Genomic DNA, 23232 nt, shown 5'->3' with positions numbered 1-23232 from the left:
AGTACGTTGTTCTCCTATTCCAGACTGTATGCCTGCTGAAACCTTTATCTGATGTTATGTGAGTTCCATACACCATGTTCTTCAACACTGAAGGATTAGGCTAGGTCTTCAGTGTTGATAGTCTAGTGATCAGCATTTCTGTTTTCTTTCTAATGTGATATAGGACCAGGTTAAAGCAAGAGAGCCTCCTACAGGGATGTTAATGATTAACCTTGAACTTTTACTTGTCCGAGATCTCAAGTTACTTGTCCAAATATGACGGCGCGCGTGCATGCGTCTGTCTGTCTACTAAAACACTACAAGCCAGTAGGCCTAATACATTACATTCCAATTCCAACAATTACTGTGGATCTACGTGCACGCCAGAGAACGTTAGATTTTTTAAGTAAAGTGGTCATGCCAATTAATTGGCTAATTAATGTGTGCTCTGCCAGTATTAGCCTAATGTTTTGCTGTAATGTATGCACATATTTTGCTACCACGGTTGCCAGACGGAATTGACAATGTCCAGCCCAACCGGTCTAAAAGCTGCCGACAATTGTTATTTCTCTCCGTGAGAAATAGAGGTGCGGCGTGAGAGTGTGAGAACTGGTTGAAATGCGTGAGTCTCACGGCCAAAGCGTGAGACTTGGCAGCTCTGTCCACAAGCCAAGTTCGCGGTCAAGAAGGTTGGCACTTTCACGGGCGGTGGGGTTAATAACGGTCACACGCACGCAATATCGTTAGCATTTCTGAGACAAGCTACACCACCTCATAGGCAGCGAGAATGAGGTGCGGCATAGCTCGTTAATACATGTATTACTTTTCCAATCAGACAACTGAAGGAGGAATTCATTTTTTTCAGATATTAGGCCTAATACATACTGATTTATTTCTTTTTCTCTTTGTTTTGACTTGTGTCAGTGCAGTAGGAAGTGCACTTGTCCGTACATAAAATGTACTTGTCCCGGACAAGCCGACAAGCCTTAATATCGAGCCCTGGATGTGCATAACTAAATGTTTTCATATTCGAATAATCGGTAGGTGCTATGAACGAATAATCGATTATGAAATGTAAGCACTGCCATCTTTACAGAGACCAACAAAACACGCGTATTCCTACACTAGCAACGTAGCTCTCACATGAATGACGTGCGCAGCTGAATGACGTCAGACTCTCGTCCTGTTCCACACTAAATTATAATAATAATTACTGAACTATATTAATATTATGCTTGTGTATTGTTTTTCTGTGCATGATTAATGCAAAAACAACAACAAATAGTGCTACAGAACTGACATTAGTTCTGTTCGTTAATTTATTCTAATAATCGATTATTCTGTCCCATCCCTACCTACTGTATAAGAAAATGTATTTTGTTTTAGTTAAGAAGATGTCTAGCTTAATACATGTTCATAATGCTGCCATAGTAGTTTCAGATTTGCTAATATTACCCTGTTTTGTCTCATTCAGAAGCTACTGACTGCTGTGCTTTGGACACTGTGATGGAAAATCAGGGTAAGAGCAGCATTCTTTTCCTTAGACTTTATTGTTTTATATTCAATTACATTACTCATTTATGCAAATATTGAATTGTTAGGTTTTTTGTTGTTGTACAACTTTGGCATTCCCTCATGTAATAATCTATTTATCAAATAATTTTAAAACGATTCAAAAGACTACTTTAGTACTACTTTAGTTATCATTTAGTTCTTTATGACAGTGTTTTTACAGTGGGGTTTTGTGTTTGGGAGATTATCACCAGAAATACTATCAGGAAATCATAAAGTGCTGAGCCAACAGTGCTGCTAGTGCTAAATTCCGGAGCTATCATTAGCCTAAGCGTTAGCTATGTGACGCACAGTTGTGTTGACACATCTGATTGGGCCTCTCCCAGAGGACACACCTGTAGATTAGAGACTGCACCGTTTCCCATTTCAAACACAGCCTTGAGTCTAGTTTCACTGCAGACCTCCCTCCATCTCTGTGGATTAGGAGACGGTGTCAGATAAGCACACGCTGGCCAGTCACGACTGGTCTGTTTTGTCACAGTTTTTTGGAACTACTGATCTGTAAAAGACTGAAATGGCTGTACAATCGGAATATAAGTGTGAGTGTGCTCCTACTGTTAATTATTTTGGGTTTATTTGTTAGTTTTTGTGTGTGGATGTACCGTATTTTGTTCTGAAATTGGTCAAGGATCTGCTTTGTTGACATGACTTTATTTGTTTGTGCTATGCCAATAGAAGCTATGCCTACATTATGTATGTATTTGTTGCTATAGTTGGCTTTGGAAAGATCACATTTGTGAATGGAATTGTATAGGATTTGCGTTGTCTGACTATTACTCAGATATTCTGCCCTGTGAGCCCAGATCACGCGTTAGGTGTGGTGATTGACATGAGGTTATGACCTCCACTAGCGTTTCTAATGTACGTAGTGGAAGACATGGGCTGGGGCTGGACAGGACAGGACAGTACGGTCCTCACTGCTCAACACAGAGAACCATGGCTGGCCAGTGGCCACAGGCCTGAACAGATTAGATGGCGATATCTACTCATCCCCACCTGGCCTAGTGGCCCAGCTAAGTAAAAATAAACCAAACTTCCTCCCTGTCTGTCTTATTCTCTAAATGGTGGCATTATGGTAGCAAGGAATGGCTGAGTCAGTGGCAGTGCTGTCTCCCTCTACCTCTCTTTTTTCCAGTCTCATGGACTATGATTTGAGCACAGATTAGTGTTGTGGAATTTGAGTCATTTTGTATTTTCATTCATCTTAGCTGATTTTCCCAATCTAGCACAAGTGGTGTGTGGAAGAAAGAGACAAAGGAAAATAAATCTGATTATGAGAGAAGACTGATTCCATTGACAATTGTCAGTTAGGGAAATATGGGAATGGTAGACCAGCTGACAGCCAGAGAGTTCCCAGGGTAGTAGTCCTAATTACTTTCCTTTTATCAAGAAGATGACCTATACCCTTGCATTCCCCAAATTCCTTTCCATCATGTTTTCAGTTTCATGTCAATACTTGGTTTCGCCTCTAGAGGGAGATACAGTGTTGTAAACTCTGCCTTTTCATATTCAAATAGATCTCTGTTATCCATGAACCAATCGGTGTTGGGGTATCTACGGTAATCTGAAAATGTATTTGAAATGACCAATTCAAACTACCATTGAGAGAAATATAGCATGTAAAAAAGTACTTAAGTACTTAAGCCAACACACGACAGTCAGTTTCTGGAATATGTATAAACTAATCTAAAGCGTGCCACTGACAGATGGAACTCCACTGAAGGTGGAGTAAAATAAAGAGGGCAGTGAGGGAAGAAATAGTAGGGACATTTGAAGCTGGAATAACAGTTAAATTCTACCATGGTTTCTTTTGGAAAAATAGGGTTAGGGTTAATAGTGACAGTAGTTTACTACAGCTCTACATGGCAAAATAAATAGGCTAGTTAACTACTAATGGAAACACTAGCATTTGAATTTAGTTTAACTGCCACCACACTACTGCAACATGTAGGCGTAGTTATACTGATAGTTGAAGTAGGCCTACATCTCCCCAACACTGAAACCATTGAGTTTTGTAACTTTTAGAAAGCAACTTTTAGCTCACAGTACATTATCTTTTATTCAACAGAGTAAACTTAGTGTTCACATTCCTTATCTCAAGGTCAGTCACTGTTGCCATTCATACTGTCTGCTTCACCCAGACTTCATTCAGAGCGGTTGGCTACTGTCACGGCATTCAAACGTCTGTGCTTAAACCTAAATGTCACGCTAAAATGGGCAGGCTAGTGAACCAAGAACCAAGGTTCAGCCAGCAACTGAAGAGTTGACCTGATTGGCTTAGTGCTGTTGAGTCTCTTTACAATGTAAACAAACCAGCACATTCCTACAGCCAATTTGTCTGCAACTCATTCATTGAGATTCATTCACTTACAGTAGGGTAGCCTAGCCTTAGGAAACTACTGTGTTAGTCTTGTTAGTCTTTTGTGTTGTGGTTCTGTTGCCATCATCTTTTCACACAGCCTACATGGAATAGAGTCTATCTATTGGCATTGGTTAAACAAATAATTATTCCATAGCTCTAGTAGGGTTTACTATCTTGGAAGTCTAATCCAGTGTTTAGGCCTATCTATTTGAACAGACTGGAATTGGGTGAAGGCTTTTATGCATCAGTTTTTCCTGCCCAGAATCATTTAAAAATCAAGCTCGTTTGTTTAATTGACAATTAGCCTAACAGTCAACCAGCCAAAGCTGGTCTGGCAACTGTCAAATGTATGCTACTTGATAAAATTCTCTGTATTGGAATGCATGGTGACTACTGTATCTGGACAGTGTTCTGAATCTTCAATCAAGCTTGGGGGTGTTTTCCCCCAGAAGACACCCATCCCAGTTAGGAGTTAGGATTTCTTCCATGAATTAGGTTTGGTTGTCCTGGCTTCACCTGGCCTGGCCCATGCCTAGTACAGTAACCACCTACAGGGTTCAGGCTAATGCTTCTGTCACTAAGGTCTCAGATCAGGTTGAATCTCTCCAAGTCTAACAGCCCTGTTCTCTTTGGACTTGGCTGTGTGCATCAGTAGTGTACAGCCCACTCTCCCCGTCTGGCACTAGGAAAGACTTGCCCCTCTCTCCCTCCCTCCCTCCCTCCACTCCTACTAGCTCCTTATCTCTCTCGTCCCCCCCACACACTGATTACATGTAACCACTGCTCCGTAAAGTAGGGCTGAAGAAAATGTTCACACACAGGCACACACTGCTGTTTCTCTTTGCTCCAGAGGCATTTATGGAAGATTAAACACTCACTGAGATGTATTATTCTTTGTCAGTTCCGTTTCCATTATTCCCTGGATGAAATAAGGAAAGAAAGAAAGCACAAACTCCTCTAGAGCGGGGAATGTGTGCTCAGGTGGAGAATGCAGTGTGCCTTCAATAATGTGGTAGTGGTGATACTGGGTTGTGTTGATATTGAGGCCTGTCATGTGAGCTGCTTGGCTCAAGGGTGTTCTGTCTCCTTTCCCCTCAAGTTAAACAGATGGGTCTTACATTTTTGAGACTTTTTCCTTTAGAACATTCAGTTTGCCTAAACTGAATACAAAGAAATAACATCTTTTTTATCAAATAAACCTGTCAGAAAGAGTTATGCTATCAGCAAGACATAGCCATCAGCTCCTCTTACCACTATGCAGAGCGCAACATTACATGCTAACATGGCATTACTCATGCATGCACATATATGGTTGACTCCCAGTGTGTTATTGGACACCTTTGTGATGTCACTTCCTCTTTCCCGGTGCTGAGCTCCACCTAGGCCCGGCTCACCTTGCACATCTCGTGTTACCTCTCCCTGGTGAGCCCTCCCCTTGCCCTTGGGGGAGCGGTGTTGTGTCAGCCTGGGGCAGGGTGCTGGAGTGGGCCCACTGAAATCCCTCAGTGCTTGACGACTGCACTCGCTTACCCCCCCCTGCTCGCCTTCTGTGAACTTTGCCCCCGAGAAATCTGCTCTCAGGAATGACAGGCATTTGAGGCTGCTGGTATGCCTCATTGGCGTACCTTATTTATGAAGTCAGAGATCCAGGAAGGGAGGGAGGGAGGGAGAGCGAGGGAGGGAGAGAGAGAGAGACCAAAACACACCGAGCGAAGGGAGGGGAGGGCGAAAAGTGAGAGAGTGAGAGAGAGAGAGAGAGAGAGAGAGAGACACTACGCAAGCGAGCAGGAGAGTCTTGGGTTACAGGAGAGCTAACGCTGGTTAAAGAAGAGCGAAGCTAGCTGGGTCTATATTTTCTTGAACTCCCTGTAGCCCTCCCTGCCGCGGGCCCCAGGAGAGGCAGGGGTCGGCAGGCCAGCAGGGACGGGAGCGGTAGCGGTAGCATGGGACAGAGTGCCAGCGCTGAGACAGTGGCCCAGCAACCAGATCAACACAACACCGGTGAGTCCGAAGGCAGGCAGGGGCCCTGTAGTGGCTAGCCCATAGGATCACACACAGGATGTTTGTTTGTGAAGTTTGTTGGAGAGAGGGGTATTTGAATGTTTGTACGTATACAACAGAGAAACTACAGAGGTGGGTTTGTGGAGTTATTATTGTGAGCGGGAGAGACAGGGGAAGAAGGGGGCAGGCAGAAACAGGTGTGAGGGTTGCAGATGGAATGTGGTGAAATGCACAAACCTATCACCGACTCTGCCGTTTGTCTGTCTACGCTCTTCTCTCCCTCACCCTTTTTTTTTTTCTTTCTTTCTTTCTTTTTTTTTTTTTTACCATGGAACATGGGAGTCTTTATTAAAAACAGAGGAGCTGGGAGTGCTAGGCACCAGCTGTCTCCTTATCTGTGCCTGCCTGTGTGGCTTGAAGGCTTGTACTGTCTGAATCCTACAATAATATCTCATTTGTACATTGTAAAACACAAAATAAACAACAGAACCTGTTTTAGCAGTCTGAGGGAGGACCGTCCTAACCCTGACTAAACTACACAGAGAGAGAGATTACCATTTTGCTGGAATGGTGGAGGCTCAACCTAGCTTCAGTCTCCATTATGAGCTTGGATTCTGAATTCTAATCCAACAGTTCTGTAATAGGTCTATAGTCCCCCCCCCCCCAACCCCCACATTTGTTTGCTGAATGAATATTTGAAACCACATGATCTGGTAAGCTTTTACTGCATAATGTTGTGGACTTTGATTTGTATTGTTTTTTCTTGTGTTGGACTTTGTGTGCTGCCTGTTTTTTTTACTCTTTTTTTTTTTTAAAGTAGAAAACAGACATGGCTCTCTTAACTCAACTGAAATCTGGGTGTTAGCCTAAGCCTTGGCCTACAGGGTTAATTTGAGAGCCTTACTTAGTAGCTAGCTATCTTAATATACTTTAGTTATAGTGTACTTGACTCTGCCACATGGTGATGCATACCCCTCCTATGTATGTGTGCTATTTTACCGACTCAGAGCCACTCCGTGGAGTTGTCAGAGAGGCTCTGTTGCCTCACTTTGTATCGTTCCATTGACATAGGCTACTCTTACTGTCTTGCTGCATTGCTGTTTGTTGCATAAGAGCAAGCTAAGAATGACTCCAGTTGTTAGTGCTCTGCTTGTCAGTGATGATGACAGTGGATGGACAGGCCTGGAAACAGGGGGTATACCTTGCTGCCACGGTTCACTCTGTAGACAGCCGTCATGTGTGAGTGAGTATGTGTTCTAATAGGCTAGGGTTGTAGTCTGCATGTCGATGCTCAGCCTATGGATCAATGTCAAGCTCTCTCTCTCTCTCATAGCCTTGCCTATCTCTCTCTCTTCTGTGAGGGGTTGGCGCCTTTATTCTCCTGCTGTACACTGATACTGCCCCTCTCACATTGTCCCGTTCTATTGTAACACAACAAGGTCGCCACCCCGTAGCAATCAACTGCACTGCTCCCCTTCCCTCCACCATACCCCCCACCCCCCACCATGACTCCCATCACCCATTGGTGTCTGAGGTAAGTGTCAGGAACAGCTGTGAGGCCAGTGTGTTTCACAGAGCGCTCAACGCCCCCTGCATCGCGGCCTTACAGTACATACCTCTCTGTGGTCAAAAACAGGGGGAACTCATGGATAGGAGCAGAAAGGGCCAGATAGATCCAGTTATCCTAAAGAGATTAATGTGGCGTCGGATCTAAACCGACTCGAATTGATTCATGTCAAATGCGCCAACATACTATTTCAGACACTGACTTAACTGAGGAACATAATGCTTCCACTATCGCTTTCAACAACAATGTAGGCTAATTGGCGATCAAAGACTAATTTGTTACTCTATCATTACTAAATATCTGTTTAATTTGCGCTGAAGTGTTTATGTAGTGGCAGAGCCAAGTCAACAAGGTAGCACAGCATCCCTTACATTCTTTGGAGAGAACCCTGAACCTTAGTGAGCGTGAATGGGGAGGAACACCCTAAAAGAGCTTTAGTTTGTAGTGGTGTTCTCAAAAGTATCACGATACGCTTTGAAAACAGTTCTATACTAAGACAATTTAATTAAAACTAAAACAACAGTTGCCTGGCGCAGTATTTACTTGAGGTGTGCGGAATATTATCTTATAAGTGTAATTTGCCTATATGCTCATGGAGATATCTATGCGCTACAATCAATAGTTGAGACATGGCACTGTACAGTATGGGGATTGCTTTTATAGCCAGCTCCAGTGATGATGGACTGTGTTGTTATTGTTATTATTATTGTTCCGTTAAAGTGAGTAAGAACTGTCTGTTCCCATATAAAGTATGATGATGTCCTGAGCTGTGTTGCTGACCATGGCTACATTCACTCCTGAATAGAGGGGAACTTCAATACATAAATCCCAGATTGTGACTGTTTCCAACACCGCTGTAGGCCATTTTAGATATTACACCATTTACAATGATGGCAATTGGCATGCTTCAGGATCCACATAAACATTTTCAGGATGTTGAACACAGCTACAAAGACTCTGGCTCTGAAGTGATTCTAAGAGGTTCTGTTGTTTTTCTGGCACTGGCTGGCCCCTTCTCTGTCAAATTGTCTTCCGTGGAAATGAGGTGCCCCTGGCACCTGCCTGCCAAAGGGATATCAGCACCTCGATCTACCCACCACCGTCTCGCACTACTTGCCATGTCTTGTGTCTCCCAACCTGTTCTACCCCCCCAGACACTCACACACTGGTTATAATTGTTGACCTTTTTGCATTTCATACAACTAGGCAAGGAAGGCTTCTCCTGCCTAAGGGCACAATATGCCTTTTCTTTGTTTGTCTCTCTCTTTCTCTCTCTTGCATTTGTCAAATCACCAGTGTGAAATCAATCTCTATCTTTCATTGCAGTCACAGCCTTCGCTTTCAGTCATCCCTGTCTTCCTCAAGCCATGAGAGCCAGTATAGCGAGGGAATAAGGGAGGAGGAGGAGAGATGGGAAGATGAAGTTGCAAATTGGCTCTGTCTTAAAGCATGACCTCAGCAATAAGGAGGATGACTGTAGCATGTGTTGGTGTTTAATATAGAGCTCTGTGGGGGCTCAGAGTTAATGTGCACCTCTTAAGGAAGTGCAAACCCATCACTATTCAAATGGCTAGGCTGATTGAGCACTCAATCAACCTGCTGACCAAAAATGGACCGGAATGGGATCTGCATGCATTTGAGACATGCTGATTTTTAAATCCTGACACCCCTCTCCTGTGGAGGAGTAAAGTCCCCTCGCTGTTCGTCCTGATTGGGTCCCCATGGAGACGCACTACCCATGCCTAATGTAACAGCTCAAATTAGATTTGTGAATAGCATCTCTCTCTCTTTCTCTCTGTCTCTATCTTGCTCGCTCTCCCTTCCTAACTCTCCCTCCATTACAGTTAACAACTGACAGGTTGGGTCAGCTGGCTGGTGTTGTTAAACCACAACCTCACAGAAAAGCGTAGGTGTGTGTGGCTGCTCCTTCGGCCTTCACAGCAGCCTGTTTTGCAACAACAGGCGACTCATCACCTAAGAATTGATGGTTTTCACACCCAGGGTTGGCTCACTTAAATTGTTCGCAGCAACATAGAATGCCATCCGTTGATATAATGACTCACCGTTTCTGTTGGCCTTATTGTTTTGCTCCTCTTTTGTCTAGTTTCTTTGGGATTATTTGTGTACAGGGTAGACCTGTGATTTACCAGTGAGGTGAATATTCTACCCTGCCTCATTCTGATGGGATAGCCCAGTCTTTCTCAGCAAGTGAAACATGTGAAAATGTACTACAGTGACTACACCGTACAGTATACTATAGCACAAACACAAGTATACTATTTGAAACTGTTGTTGATGTTCTTGGCGGAACTCTAGTGCCTACAGATTGCCATGTCTTTTCATGTCTGACAGCTGGGACAACTCAGCAGGCAATAAGAGTGGAATTTCGCCCAGCCTTCACTCTGGCTCGCAGGGCTGGTACCCTAGTATGACAGAGGAATTTAGCACCAGCTCCAGCTTAGACCTAACTCCTACTGTACGCGTGGACATGTAGACTCCTGGAGTGTTGGTGTTAGTGTAACCCCATACTACTGTAGCACTGACTTGGCTTAGTCATCCATGGAGAGATTCCGTGCTGTTTTCTCTCCATGCATGCATCAATCAAATGACACTCTTTCCTTTTTTCTCCCTCCCTCCCTCCCTCGATCTCTTCCAGACGATGAGGTTGACCTGCAGCGCAGCACAACAGGGAGCGAGGGGGGGAACTCTGGGGACGGCACCCCACCCTCCAAACGCAAGGGGAAGTTCTCCAGCTTCGGCAAGATCTTCAAGCCCTGGAAATGGAGGAAGAAGAAGACCAGTGAGAAGTTTACAGAAACTTCAATAGGTACACTTGATGTGTAGGTTTTAGACACGTAGGAATGGTTGATGGTCGTTGATAATGTTTTCTATGGGGAATGAACACATCTTTCTTTCCAATTTAAGTCTTGGAGAGGAAGATCTCCATGAGGAGACCCAGACAGGAGCTCATCGAAAGAGGGGTGCTGAAAGAAATCCCTGAGAATGGTGGGTCGATTTAGACTTGCACATTTTAAAGTATCATACATAGCACTAAACAGTAGGAAAAGAACTGGCACAGATGATTTTATCAAGAGGAAAAAGCATACGGTCAGTCAAAGTGTCACAAATATGCCTCTGATAGGGGTGGGCATCGACGATCGATAATTGATCGATAAGGATCTTGGTCGATCACAAAATAAAACATTTGGTCGATCACATGTTTTTGGGGATCGACCAAATGTTTTATTTTGTGATCGACCAAGATCCTTATCGATCAATTATCGATCGTCGATGCCCACCCCTAGCCTCTGATGACCTCTAATTTCATTGTTTGTTGGTTCCTTGTGATACAGACACAAATGATGTGAATCGCTCCAAAGGGCCCCCAGTGAAGAATGGCCACTCAGTGCCCATGGATGTGGACAGGGTGTCAGAGTCTGGGGTCAGGGTTTCTCGAGGGGAGTCTGACCTCAGGGTGAACCCTACCTGGCTCCCCCAGGGGGATGACCCCGACCGGAGGGGCAGCTTACTGCCTGAGCCTGACCGGAGGAGTAGGGTACCGTCCGACGCCTCGCGCAGCAACCGAGCCCCGTTGGATGTTGACTCTCATGCACGCCTCCCAGTGGACGTGGACCGGCGGAGCCGCCTGCCATCAGACGTAGAGAGGAGAGGAGGCTCACTCCCCAGAGGACCTGCCCCAGAGGAGGCCAGGCACAGGAGAGAGGAGAGGAGAGATGGCAAAGATGAGAGGAGAGATGGGAAAGAGGAGAGGAGAGATGGCAAAGAGGAGAGGAGAGATGGAAAAGAGGAGAGGAGAGATGGTAAAGAGGAGAGGAGAGATGGCAAAGAGGAGAGGAGGGATGGGAAAGAGGAGAGGAGGGATGGGAAAGAGGAGAGGAGAGATGGAAAAGACGAGAGGAGAGACCACCGCGATGAGAGGGAGGAGCGAGGCAGGAGGGATGAGAGAGAGGAGCGAGGCAGGAGGGATGAGAGGGAGGACCGAGGCAGGAGGGATGAGAGAGAGGAGCGAGGCAGGAGGGATGAGAGGGAGGATCGTGGCAGGAGGGATGAGAGAGAGGAGCGAGAAAGAAGAGACCGGAGAGAGGAAAAGGAGAGAGAGGGAGGGGACCGGAAGGAGGAGAAAGAGACTAGAGAAAGGAGAGACATGGGGGACGAAAGAATAGAGAGAGAGGAGAGGGAGAAGAGAGAGGAAAGGGAGAGGAAAGATGGGAGAAGTGAAAGAGAAGACCGGAGAGAAGATAGAGAGAAAAGAGACGACCGAGACCGGAGAGATGACAGGCGAGAGGAGAGGGAGAAGAGAGATGACAGGGACAGGAGAGACGAAAAGAGAGATGACAGAAAAAAGCGAGATGACCGCGACAGACGAGATGACCGGGACAAGAGAGAAGAGAGGGGGGACAGGAGGAACGATCGGGAGAGGCGGGAGGACAAGAGAGAGGGTCGGGATGGAAAGCCAGAGCCACAGAGGGCGGTCGACGACAGTCGACCGGTGGTCAGGCCCCACTCTGAGATGGAGTCCAAGCCCAGTCTGCAGAAGGCGTCTTCAGAGGACAGCTCCAGGGGCCGCCCTGCCTCCGAGGCTGACCGCAGGAGCACCCTGCCCAGATACACCCCACCTGAGGAGACCCGGGGGCGCGCAGGTAATACACCCTTCCTCAGGCCTTGTCTACCGCTGAACTGCTGCTTACTCAATGTCTGCTGGGTGTATATCTGCGAACTCTGTGGAAATCCCCTTGTTTCTCAACGCAATGAAATATAATGGAGTTCTGCTCATTCCAGCTAAGCTCTTAACAAGCTCTTAAACAACGTTGAGTAACAGCTTAGCTCAGCTTTATGCTTTATGTGGTCAGCACTGTCAGGTTAGATATGGTTGCACTTTGAACTCAACAGTGATCTGGAGTGCTTATTGTCCTGACCTGTCCTGTGTTTGTGTCCATGTCTCCTGTCCCTGTTGTAGAGTCTACTGGTGTCCGCTTCGCCCCCCACCCTGACGCAGCACGCGACGCCCCGAGGGAGCCACCTCCACCCAAACAGGCCATGCTACCCCCCAAGTGGAACACAGCCCCCTCCACTGAGTCCGAAAGGACGTCCACCCCCCCCTCTTCTTCTTCTTCCTCCTCCTCCTCTTCCTCTTCCTCTATTCCTGCTATTGCAATAGCCAAGCCTCCAAGGACTGTGTCCCTGATCAGCGACGACCCTACCCGCTTTGGCGCAGACACAGTCACCCCGCCTCCCGTCCCTCCACACGCCAAGCAGCCGCCCGTCCCCCCACCCAAGCCCACCAACCGCAACAGTAACGCTGCTCTGCTTGGTGAGTTCAGCTTGCTCTGTTTTTTTTACTGTTGTTAATCTCATCACATTTCACTTTTTGATCCCAAACCTAAAGCAATGACATGGTTCTTCGGTGGCTCCTGCTCCTAAGCGCAACATCCCCATAGAATGATAAACCGCAAAGAGGGAACTTCCTTAGTGTCTATGGTCACGATAAAGGTGTTTAGTAGTATTTCTTGATCAGTACATTCCCTAACTACATATGTAGGCAATGGTTGATTACAACCCGCGACTGCCAGTGCCATCCAACCCCCCCCTCCCCCACCTCTGTCTTGTCAGCTCAGTCACCTTTGGTCACTTTCGATGCGTGTTTAAATGCTTTTCTAGGGTTTCTAAACCCTGTCTGCAGTTTCGGTGCACAGTGAGCCGTCTCCAGAGAGAGAAGGCAGGTGCTGGCTTGTCTGTGCTGCGTTTATGCAGCCCAGTTTATTAACGCAACGGTTGCTGCGCTGGCACTCCTCCCTTCTACAGACCGGGAGTCACTGCAGAGCATATGGACCCTGATTGGCTGTCGCAGTGTTCTGTTCTGTGTGTCCTTTGCGCCAGCATGCCCCAGCTGCCATAGTTTCGTGCCCTACCCAAATCACAGGGTTCTGTGAGAACACGCACATACACATAGCAGTTGTTATGACAGAATTACACATTCCTAAATCATTTTGAAACTGTGGTTCCCAGCCATATGTTTCTCTGTTTCACAATCACACAGCCCTGGTAGAACCAGCTGACCTCAACATTATTTTGTCATCTGTGGTATAGTAATAGCACCCAACATAGAGCAGGCGGTGAAAGTTAGCTCTATCATTTGGCCCACATCATAGGCAAAGAGAGGTGTTTATGTTCTCTATATCACAGGGCGTAGTAATAGAGCGCGTCCCTGATAGGCTTACTGAGGCTTTTTTATGATTGGCTATGCTGTTCCCAGACAGCCCTAGGGAGATGGGGGTTGTTGGGTTTTTCCACACTGTTTGTTAGTCTCTGCGCTGGTACACACACACACACACACACACACACACACACACACACACACACACACACACACACACACACACACACACACAGAACACTTCTACATTGTCAGCAAGCCCTGAAGCCTGCATCTGCTGTTATTTTCCCTCCATTTCCCCTGCCCATGCCAGCATATACGTCTGTCATCATACTGTAGCATATAAACTGGCCTCCATTCATGGACAGCCACTTACTAGGATTCAACAAATGTGACGAGGACAATGCGAATAATGTTCTTGCTCTGCAAGAGAGTATTGAGCATTTTAATTATCATGATGCTGATGCGATTCTCTTTGCTTTTTCTATCTACTAGTGGACTGGTCTTCTTCTTTTTTTTTTTTTTTTAAGCAGGAACAAATAGGCCCCTGTGTATTTCCCCTTTGTATTGCACCATGCTCACCAGTCTAAACAAGCCTCATTTGTAAAGGTGAAGTCTAGACTAAATAGTACAGGTGAGCCAGACCTGGACAAGTATAAACCATAGTCCAATCCAGGTTCCTCACATCACACACAGCCCCCCCGTTCAGGCTCAGCCAGAACCTGGAACACCAGAGGTGCGGAACTAGAGCCATGAGCCCCGCACTTGTCTGCCGAAGGCCTTGACGTCTCCACTCATTTCTGCCAGCTTCCACATTGCACAGGGGCTCTAACGTCCAGCACCTCCCACGCTATTGGACCAGCTGGAGACGCCAGGGCGAGCTGGGGCTCTACCTGTCCCTGCCCATCTACCTGCGCCGCCGGGCTGGCGAACCCTGCTCAGGTACCCAGGGGGCCATCCAGTCTCCCCCCCCCGCCCCCCAGCCACACAGTGAATAACCTGCTCCTCCATAGCACGTGATGCATCTCCATCTTCGTCCCCCCACTACTGCATTGCATGTCCGAATGTGACGCCGCTGAACTGACTAACTCAAGAGCCGCTGAGTTTTACAGTGCATGGGAGTTAACAGCCACTGTGCCAGAGCTTATTGATTGTGTTTTGACGTCTGAGGGAGGTTTGTGGGAAACTGCTGAAACATCTTAAATGACATTAAGATGATGGATTGGATTCAATACTTTTCAGGTTGTTCTCATATTATAATGATTGTCTTGATTCGACATGGTTGTCCATAAGTAGGGTCGGCATTAAGGAAAGCTAGTCACCGCTAAAGAGATCAGTTGCCTAATACCATGTCTGTCACCCTCATCTGCCTCAGTGCTATACTGAACAATATTCTAATACTTAATCATTTGCTTTTGAGCAATTGCCCAGGCTGATATTGCTGTTACGCTTTTTAAAATATATATTTTTAATTCCTATCCATTCCCAGGTTGACTGTGCATTGTGCTTCATTGAACTAAAATTGAACAACTCATAACCCTTTAACCCATTTGCTTGCAAGTCTACAGATGAGAGTGAATGTGATGCCTGAGGTATTTCATGTTTCAGATTATAAGGCTATACTTCTCCCTAGTCCCTATCCATGCTTCTTCATGACTTGTAATCAGATAAAAAAACATGTTTGCTCTTTGTTCCGCAGCGGAGCTCTCTCAGGCCGGAGCTGGGGTCATCGTGGTGCCTGCACCTGCCAAACGCTCTCCACCCACACCCCCCAAGAGGATGACTCCTGTCACAAAACGCCATTCCGTAGACCCGTCCCCACCCGACCAGACCTTGGAGTCCCAAACCTCTGGCCCTACCTCGATCGCCGCCCCAATACCCACACCTGCTGCTCTCCCTGCATTGCCCAGCGTAGAAGAAAACGGGACCCCAGGGATCCAGCTTCCCTCCTCTGACCCTGCACCTCCACCTCCGTCTCACATACCACCGTCCCCTCCCGGTGCTCAGAACCTGCCCAACCCTGCCTCTGCCCCGCTGCCCCTCCCTGTCCAGAAGGCTGATCCCCCCAGCCCCACCACAGAGCCGCCCAGTCACCTTCCAGCCATCCCCCTGCACATCCTTATTCAGCGGGCCCTGGCCAGCCCTGGGTCAACCCAGCCCAAACCAGACGGCTCCCAGAGGGCCCATTCCCTGCTCTTTGAGTCCCCGCCAGATTTTCTCAATGAGGCAGGGGGCCGCCGCTCACTCCCAGTCCACATCGAACCCCTAAGGCTGTGAGTGTCGCTACTGCTGCAGTTCACTCACACATGCTTGTACTAAGTACACACTTACTTTAGTTGCAATTTACATAAGTATGCACATCCCAATCATCGCCCATCATCTCCTTCTCCTCTCTTTCTCTCCACCTGTCTCCAGGCCTGAGGATGATGACTTTGACATGGAGGAGGAGTTGCAGAAGCTGCACCCCAAGCCAAGGCTAACCTTCCTACAACCTGAGCTGGAGCCCCGTAGCAGGAGGGGTCTGGTGGGAGACCCCCGTGTCTCCGTCATCCCCGAGGGGAGAGGACCAGGGGACAGTGAGGAAGAGGACGAGGAGACCGACTCCGACGGACCCATCCTCTACAGAGATGACGACGAAGATGAGGATGAGGAAGAAAGTAAGTAGCTTGAAAGTCCTATGTGTCTTCTAGCACGTTTTTCATCTGTAATCTACCAGCAGCGTTATTTTTTTTTGTGTTGTTGTATGACCAATACACTGGCAGAGGCTTTAGATTAGAATAATTATGTGAACTGGATTTCTCAGACAAATGTATGGCCTCAGGTTGAACAGTGTGTTTGTCTGTGTGTCTCAGGTGCCCTGGCTAACCGTGTGAAGAGGAAAGACACGTTGGCTCTGAAGCTGGAAAGGCAGGACCGGGAGGAGAGGGAGGAGCAGGAGCGTGAGGGAGAGAGCCACGATCCGGGGACCTGGCAGAGCAGAGAACAGTGGGAGGCACTGAGGTCCAAGATTGGCACCCAGCTCAACCGGTAAATAACATGTGGAGCTCCTCTCTTTCCCCAGGCGTGGTTGTGTGTGTACAGTGGCTTCACAAAGTATTCAGACCCCTTCACTTTTTCCCCATTTGTGACAGGTCTGATGAAAAGGTCCCCAAGTAGGGCAAGGTCATTTTTCTTTTACAGATTATGAAAGTACAGATGTAGCTTTACATTGAAATCTGAAAATAGTTGAAGAAGATATTCTTATGTGAAAGTTGGTACACCTCAAACCAAATACCGGAGAAACTCGCTCTGAATCAAAACAGATGCTTTTGCTAGCATTGCGTTGGTAGCTAGCTAGCAGCTAAGAAGCAACATCGCTATGAATATCTAACTGCATGTTTAGCACATCACAACATGCTGATAGAACATCAACATGCTAAAAACTGATAACTACACATACCGGTAATTAGATGTCCTTGCTTTTGAACACGTCCTAAAACACAAGTTTGTTTACAAGCCATCTATCACTAACCCAGTAGCCTGAAGCAGGACGGGACGCCATACTGTAAATCCAATTCACAAATTATAGTATTTAGTAAATGGTACTTATAGCGCCTTATTCCAAAGCGCTTTACAATGGCCTCTCATTCACCCATTCACAAACACATTCACACACCAATGGCGGCAAGCTACCATGCAAGGCACGTACTTCTAACTAAAATCCATTGCCGTTGATTGTGTGTAAAACACTACAGAACATGAGTTTCTTTAAAAAAAAAAAAAAAATGCTATATTACATCAATCATTATATTTAATTGTAGATTTGTTAGAGTTCAATATGTTTTCAATGTTGTATAGCTGCTAAACAATAGATGTGTGATTCATTGTTTTTTAGGCTTTAATTATATTTATCCCTAGGCATAATCACCTTTTGCACTTTGCGTAAGAAATGTATTGCTTTGCTTAAACTGTACAATTGTGACATACTCTGAAACATTGTGTCCCAAATAATAGGGAATTAAGACTTACCCCAGCTCATTGGGAGCAATTTGGGGTTCAGTGTCTTGCCCAAGGACACTTCGACATGTGGGGAGCCTCGAACCACAGATCTGCCAACCTTGCGATCATTAGACGTCGGCTCTACCTCCTGCACCACAGCCGCCCCCTATTTAGGATTTAGTGATCCTAAAACTGTTGTTTGGTATATTGAGTGGGCTTTTCAACACTTAAACTTTCGTCATATGGAAACATAAATGGAACACTATGAAAACACTTTTTTGGGGTAATTTGCGCGACTTGAGAATTGCTGATATGCAGACCTTTTCACCAGACCGTGTCACATTTTGTTGTGTTATAGACTACATTTAAAATTGATTAAATGTATTTATTTGTGCGCATGTGCTTGAACATATGTGTTATGTCCCTCTAATCAGGAGGCTGAGTCAGAGACCCTCAGCAGACGAGTTGGAGCAGAGGAACATCCTTCCAGGTAAGACCCCATCTATCTCCCGCCTCCACCCTCACTCACCACTAGAACAGCCGTCCCTATTTCACCTACTATTAGAGCCGACTCGGGGGTAGTAGTCTTTACAATGGGAAGCTGCTACTTACACATAAAGACCACTAGTTGGCACCTCTTGTAAATTAGCCTGCCTCCTACACAGAAAAACTGCAAAAAGCTTTATACTAGCTTATCCTGATGTGATTTTAAAAAAGTAAGGATACTGGGTGGTAGAACGCACATATCTAGGAAAGGTCATGAAAGGAGGGTCCTGAAGATCGAGTCCAAAGGTGTAAAACATTGTTTTACTTTCTTTTACAGATCTCAAGGTCAAATCCATACTTTTCAAACCAAAATACATCATGCATTTCCCCCCCAACTTGCTTTTGGCCATTCTAGGCAACCTTGTCTCTCTGTCTCTCTTTCTCTCCCTCTCTGCTGGTCTACCATTATAACTAAAGTTTTCCAATACAGTCTGAGATTCACAGAACTGTTATCCAGGGTTTGTCGTGTAGACGCCACCTAGTGGTCTGTTTAATACTTGTATTCAATGAGTACTATTGTCCTGTTTAGTATGTCATTTAGATTCATTACATTTGAGCTTACCAGTGGGTAGCAACAGTTTAAGAATAAAGTATCTGATCGTGCTTGCTATACCATTTTTTTTTTATCAGTTATAGGGGTAGCGGTGGCCTAGTGGATAGTGAGTTGGACTGGTGATCAGAAGGTCATAAGTTCAAATCCCACCTAGGAACACAACCACTAGTGTGCCCTTGAGTAAGGCACTTAGCCCTAAGTTACTCCAGGTCCCTGTAATCTCTAATTGTAAGTCGCTTTGGATAAATGTAAATAGTAAAAATGTAAATGTTATCCGAAATGTGTTGCAGATATATTGTGTACAGCTTGTCCTTAGACAACTGAGAAGTCCACAGTGCAGAGTGTGTCTAAACAAAGCAGTGCCTTGTGCAGAGGAAGGCTGTGATTAAAAAGACTCCTGTTACCCCTGTATGCCAGCAGAGGCTCAGCTCAAGTCTACCGTTGACTAGCAGCAGTGTTTTTCCCTCTCATGGAATGTCTTTTCCTCTTCTAGCCAAGAATGAATCGGATCGACGGTTAGAGAGGAGTGAGATCAAACGAAGACTCACCAGAAAGGTTAGGCTGAGAGAAACACACAAACACACACACATAAGCACACACACACACACACACACACACACACACACACACACACACACACACCCACACACCTGGTACATAACAACTGCACGCGCGCACACACACACTTACCTGTATATAACAAGCACACACTCATAGATAAATTCTTGCAATGTGCGCAAACTCACACACTCATCTAGGATATTGCTTACTTGCAACACAGGTACAAAACCTTAACACTCGAATCAAACTTTGAATGCACATAATAGGCTACATTTGTTGTTGAATTGTGATTGTAGTCCTTAGGTCATTACTCAGTGTTTGTGTGTTTTCTCTTTCTGCCCCCAGTTGTCACAGAGACCCACAGTGGCAGAGCTTCAGGCCAGGAAGATCCTGCGCTTCCATGAGTATGTGGAGTGTACTCATGCCCATGATTACGACCGCCGTGCAGACAAGCCCTGGACCAAGCTCACACCGGCTGACAAGGTGAGACTTCATATGGTGCTTTACTACTCCAGTACTTTTTGAGGTGTAAGCACTGTTGTTTCTATTGATTTTCTTAAGTGTCTAACAACTTTCTAAATCGATCTTCCGATTCTCACAGGCTGCTATCCGCAAGGAACTGAACGAGTTCAAGAGCTCTGAAATGGAGGTCCACGAGGAGAGCAGGATCTATACCAGGTCAGGGTGATGTACAAGAGCATCAACATCAACATGGTACCTCAGCTGTTATTCAGCAAGAGAGCAAATTCTGGTCAATTTCTCAACCTTATGATGATATTTCATCTGATATAACGTACAGGGAAAGCAATGTTCCTCACTCAACCAGATATATTTTAGAGGTTTTAGTTTCATTTCATTTGATCTTCAATCATTTGCAGTTGGTAGTCAGTAGATAGAAAAAAGAGAAACAACACCAAAGCAGAGAATTCATAAGAGATTTGCAGAGAATTCACAAGAACAAACACCACATCTTGAAATGCGTACAACATTTCAAGATATTGTAACAGCAAACATACACGTCTGTAACAACATGATCTTTCCATTCTCCATCTCTCAGATTCCATCGACCTTAGCTGTCCATCCAGCCTGGAGAAGAAGCACTTAGAACAATGGAAGGGGGAAATGTAAGACTGCAGTATGGAACACAGCCAAGCCCCCTGGAACAAGCCTATTCCAATCCCCCAAGGCACCACGCTACTGACGACCACAACTGTAACCATGGACTAGGGTTGTGGCCCATCGAAGGTCCAACCACTCACTGCCTTCAGTGCTACCCCACTGTAGGGCTACTATGCTACTGATGACCACATATGGAACTATGGATGTGGCCCATTACATCAATCACTGACTTCCCACTATGCTACTCCAGCTTGAAGCTGGCGAGTCGCAGGGGAGGAGGAGTAGAAGCGCGAGCTGTTGGTGGGATGTTATTATTTCACTTGGGCCATTTTGGAGGTTCCCAGTGCCAACACTGTGAGGGGGGGGGGCATGGCCAGTAGCCCATGCTCCTCAGAACGTCCTGTTGTGACAGAAGGAGACACATTCAGAGGACAGTTGTGAAAGGACAGAGACGGTGATTGAATGATGGTTGTCCTGTCCTGTTTATGGCATCATCTCCTTTCTCTCCCTCCCTCTCTCTCCCTCCCTCCCTCCCTCAGGGAATACTGTTCCGATGAGGCCTTTACCAGCTTTAGAGTTGGTTAACACTTTACTACTCTCTCTAATTTGAGATCAGGAAGATTATTTACAAAATGTTATTGTGATAACCCTTCAAATTATATTAGTTATGGTGCCACTAATGACTATTGTGACAGAGTAAAACCCAGAGCTTCATTAGACCACATGACATTTACAGTATGAAGCCCTCCAATGAGTGTACAGCATGCACATGACCTCTCAAGGGTGACCACTGTTATCAGCCTTTTTTCTGATGTGACTATATTATATGTGCATATCATAAGGTGTACTACAGTATGTGTTAAGCCTCCATAAGGGGTGTGATGCACGGTGGAAATGTGAAATGGCTTGCTACATACAGTAACAGGGTTTATTTTTCTTTCAACCATGAGATGGAAAACTCAAATCTAGACTGTTAGTACCATTTTCCCCATACAGGTATGTGCATTTTTTTCTGTATTTTGTTGATTATTTAAGTGATTTCTTACAGCAGATAAATGGAATAATCTCAAATAACGCACCTTACTATTAAAATGGGAATTCAAATTAAAAATAAATAGTATAATGTATAGGGTTCACAATTAAACTTAAGAACCCAATCTTAAGCTTAAACAATACAGTTCTTTCATGGTTGGCATAGAACGACAGCGGCAGGAACATGGATGTTGTTTTATGGTACTTTGTGTATGTAGGCCAGTGGTTGGCCTCTACTGTATAGATGTATCCTGTAGATTTAATTGACTTTATATTATATATGTCTTCCTAATGTTAACATATGTTTTAAATGTAATTAAAGTATTATACAGTGCTATTTTCTAAGCAGTATGAACTAATGATGTTACAGAAATTGGTACAGAAAAGAGTTCCCTTATTTTACAAATGTATAGTTTTGTTTTTTTATAAAGAGATCTTTAAAGCTGACTTGCAACCTACTGTATGAATGAATCGTCAACTCACTCAAATTAAAAATAATATTTGTTTGTTATCATGAAACATGTTGTCATTTTTCCAACCACTTGAACTAAAGGTCTGTTCATCATTCAGGACATTGACAATTTCAAAACCTGTAGTTTTCTTTTGTATTGTTCTGCTTCTCTTTTTTGGGCTGTAAAGCCACTTGGTGGATATTGACAGGAACACATTTTTGGCTCCCACCACTTACCACTTGCATTGTCTGTTGTCCACTGAAAATTGTTCCACCAAACAGCGTCATTTTTCACTGAAGATAGTTTTAGTCTTAAATCAAACAGTCCAGTTGAGGGCAGTGTGGTACAATGTTGTTGGGCCACATCTTGCAACTCTGTAAAGTAGAAAACAAAGGCAATTGAGTTTAGAGGCTAACAATAACCCTGGAACAATTATGAATCTTCATTATTTTCATACAGTATACATCAATCAGAAATGCACGGTTATTACCTGAAATAAATACCATGTTGGTTGCATCAGACAAGGGACATTTCATACATCAGTGCCAAGCCCCAAGTTAAATCTGGTCATTTGATCCCCTTCACAGTCTTTGAAATGCTAATTAACAAGGCACATAATTCTGTCTCCTCTCCTTGTGTTATTTTTTTTCTAAACCAATTTGCCATGGCATATTGAAGTAATTGTTAGCTAAATAAATGGATGGCAAATGCCCAACTCTGCCTTACTTTCTTGCCTTTCATCTTGGCTGATTAATTCTGGTGTTATTCGGGGTGTGAAGCTGCACAGAACACTATTGTAATTGTCGTCCTTGCCTATTATTAGGGGTCTAAGCAGATCATCTGAATTTGAAAATGGTACATTTATGGTTCTTTGTGGCAAGGGTTCTACTGTTCTCTTTTATGGAGACCTGGACAATTAATTTTGTTCGAAGACACAACTTTCCCCATTATAGCCATTTCTGTATCTTCTACAAAATGAATCAAGAACTTGAAGTTAGGGTTGAGTTGGAGAGAGAAGTGCTGAAATCATGAGATACTGTAAGTCAGAGTTACATGCGGGCAACTTGATTTAGGATTTCATCCCTAGTCAATAGACTGTCAGACAAGACATCTGTGTAAACGGAGTAGTCTGTAATCAAGATGTCACATTAAGATGGAGCCTGACAAGCACAATTTGAATACTGTAGGAAGACATTTAAAATTCACGGAAGTGGGTGTTGTGTGATCATGTGACTACTGGAATACAGTTTGACAGGCACTACAGAGTAACTGTCATCGATGACAGTTACTCTGTAGTGCCTGTCAAACTGTATTCCAGTAGTCACATGATCACGC

General features: G+C 45.1%; 1 protein-coding gene across 2 annotated transcripts in view; it reads left to right on the top strand.

Moving 5' to 3' along the window:
• phactr4a (phosphatase and actin regulator 4a) overlaps positions 1-21950 on the top strand; it is a 31743-nt gene extending 9793 nt beyond the window's left edge. The window contains exons 2-15 of one of the 2 annotated variants that reach the window (XM_080530907.1): positions 1454-1498; positions 5786-5914; positions 10138-10281; positions 10407-10487; positions 10835-12142; positions 12460-12813; positions 15356-15929; positions 16072-16313; positions 16509-16683; positions 18069-18124; positions 19227-19288; positions 19640-19777; positions 19896-19972; positions 20352-21950. In XM_080530907.1, the coding sequence (XP_080387033.1) occupies positions 1486-1498; positions 5786-5914; positions 10138-10281; positions 10407-10487; positions 10835-12142; positions 12460-12813; positions 15356-15929; positions 16072-16313; positions 16509-16683; positions 18069-18124; positions 19227-19288; positions 19640-19777; positions 19896-19972; positions 20352-20367 (3369 nt within the window). In that variant the 5' untranslated portion in view covers positions 1454-1485 and the 3' untranslated portion in view covers positions 20368-21950. Of the gene's footprint in view, positions 1-1453; positions 1499-5785; positions 5915-10137; positions 10309-10406; positions 10488-10834; positions 12143-12459; positions 12814-15355; positions 15930-16071; positions 16314-16508; positions 16684-18068; positions 18125-19226; positions 19289-19639; positions 19778-19895; positions 19973-20351 lie in introns of both variants that reach the window. The other variant, XM_080530906.1, reaches the window with a different exon arrangement.
• The last annotated feature ends 1282 nt before the right edge of the window (positions 21951-23232 follow it).

Source organism: Nansenia antarctica (assembly GCF_963989245.1).
Source record: "Nansenia antarctica genome assembly, chromosome: 5".
Lineage (NCBI taxonomy): Eukaryota > Metazoa > Chordata > Actinopteri > Argentiniformes > Microstomatidae > Nansenia > Nansenia antarctica.
This window is presented reverse-complemented; position numbering and strand designations above follow the sequence as displayed.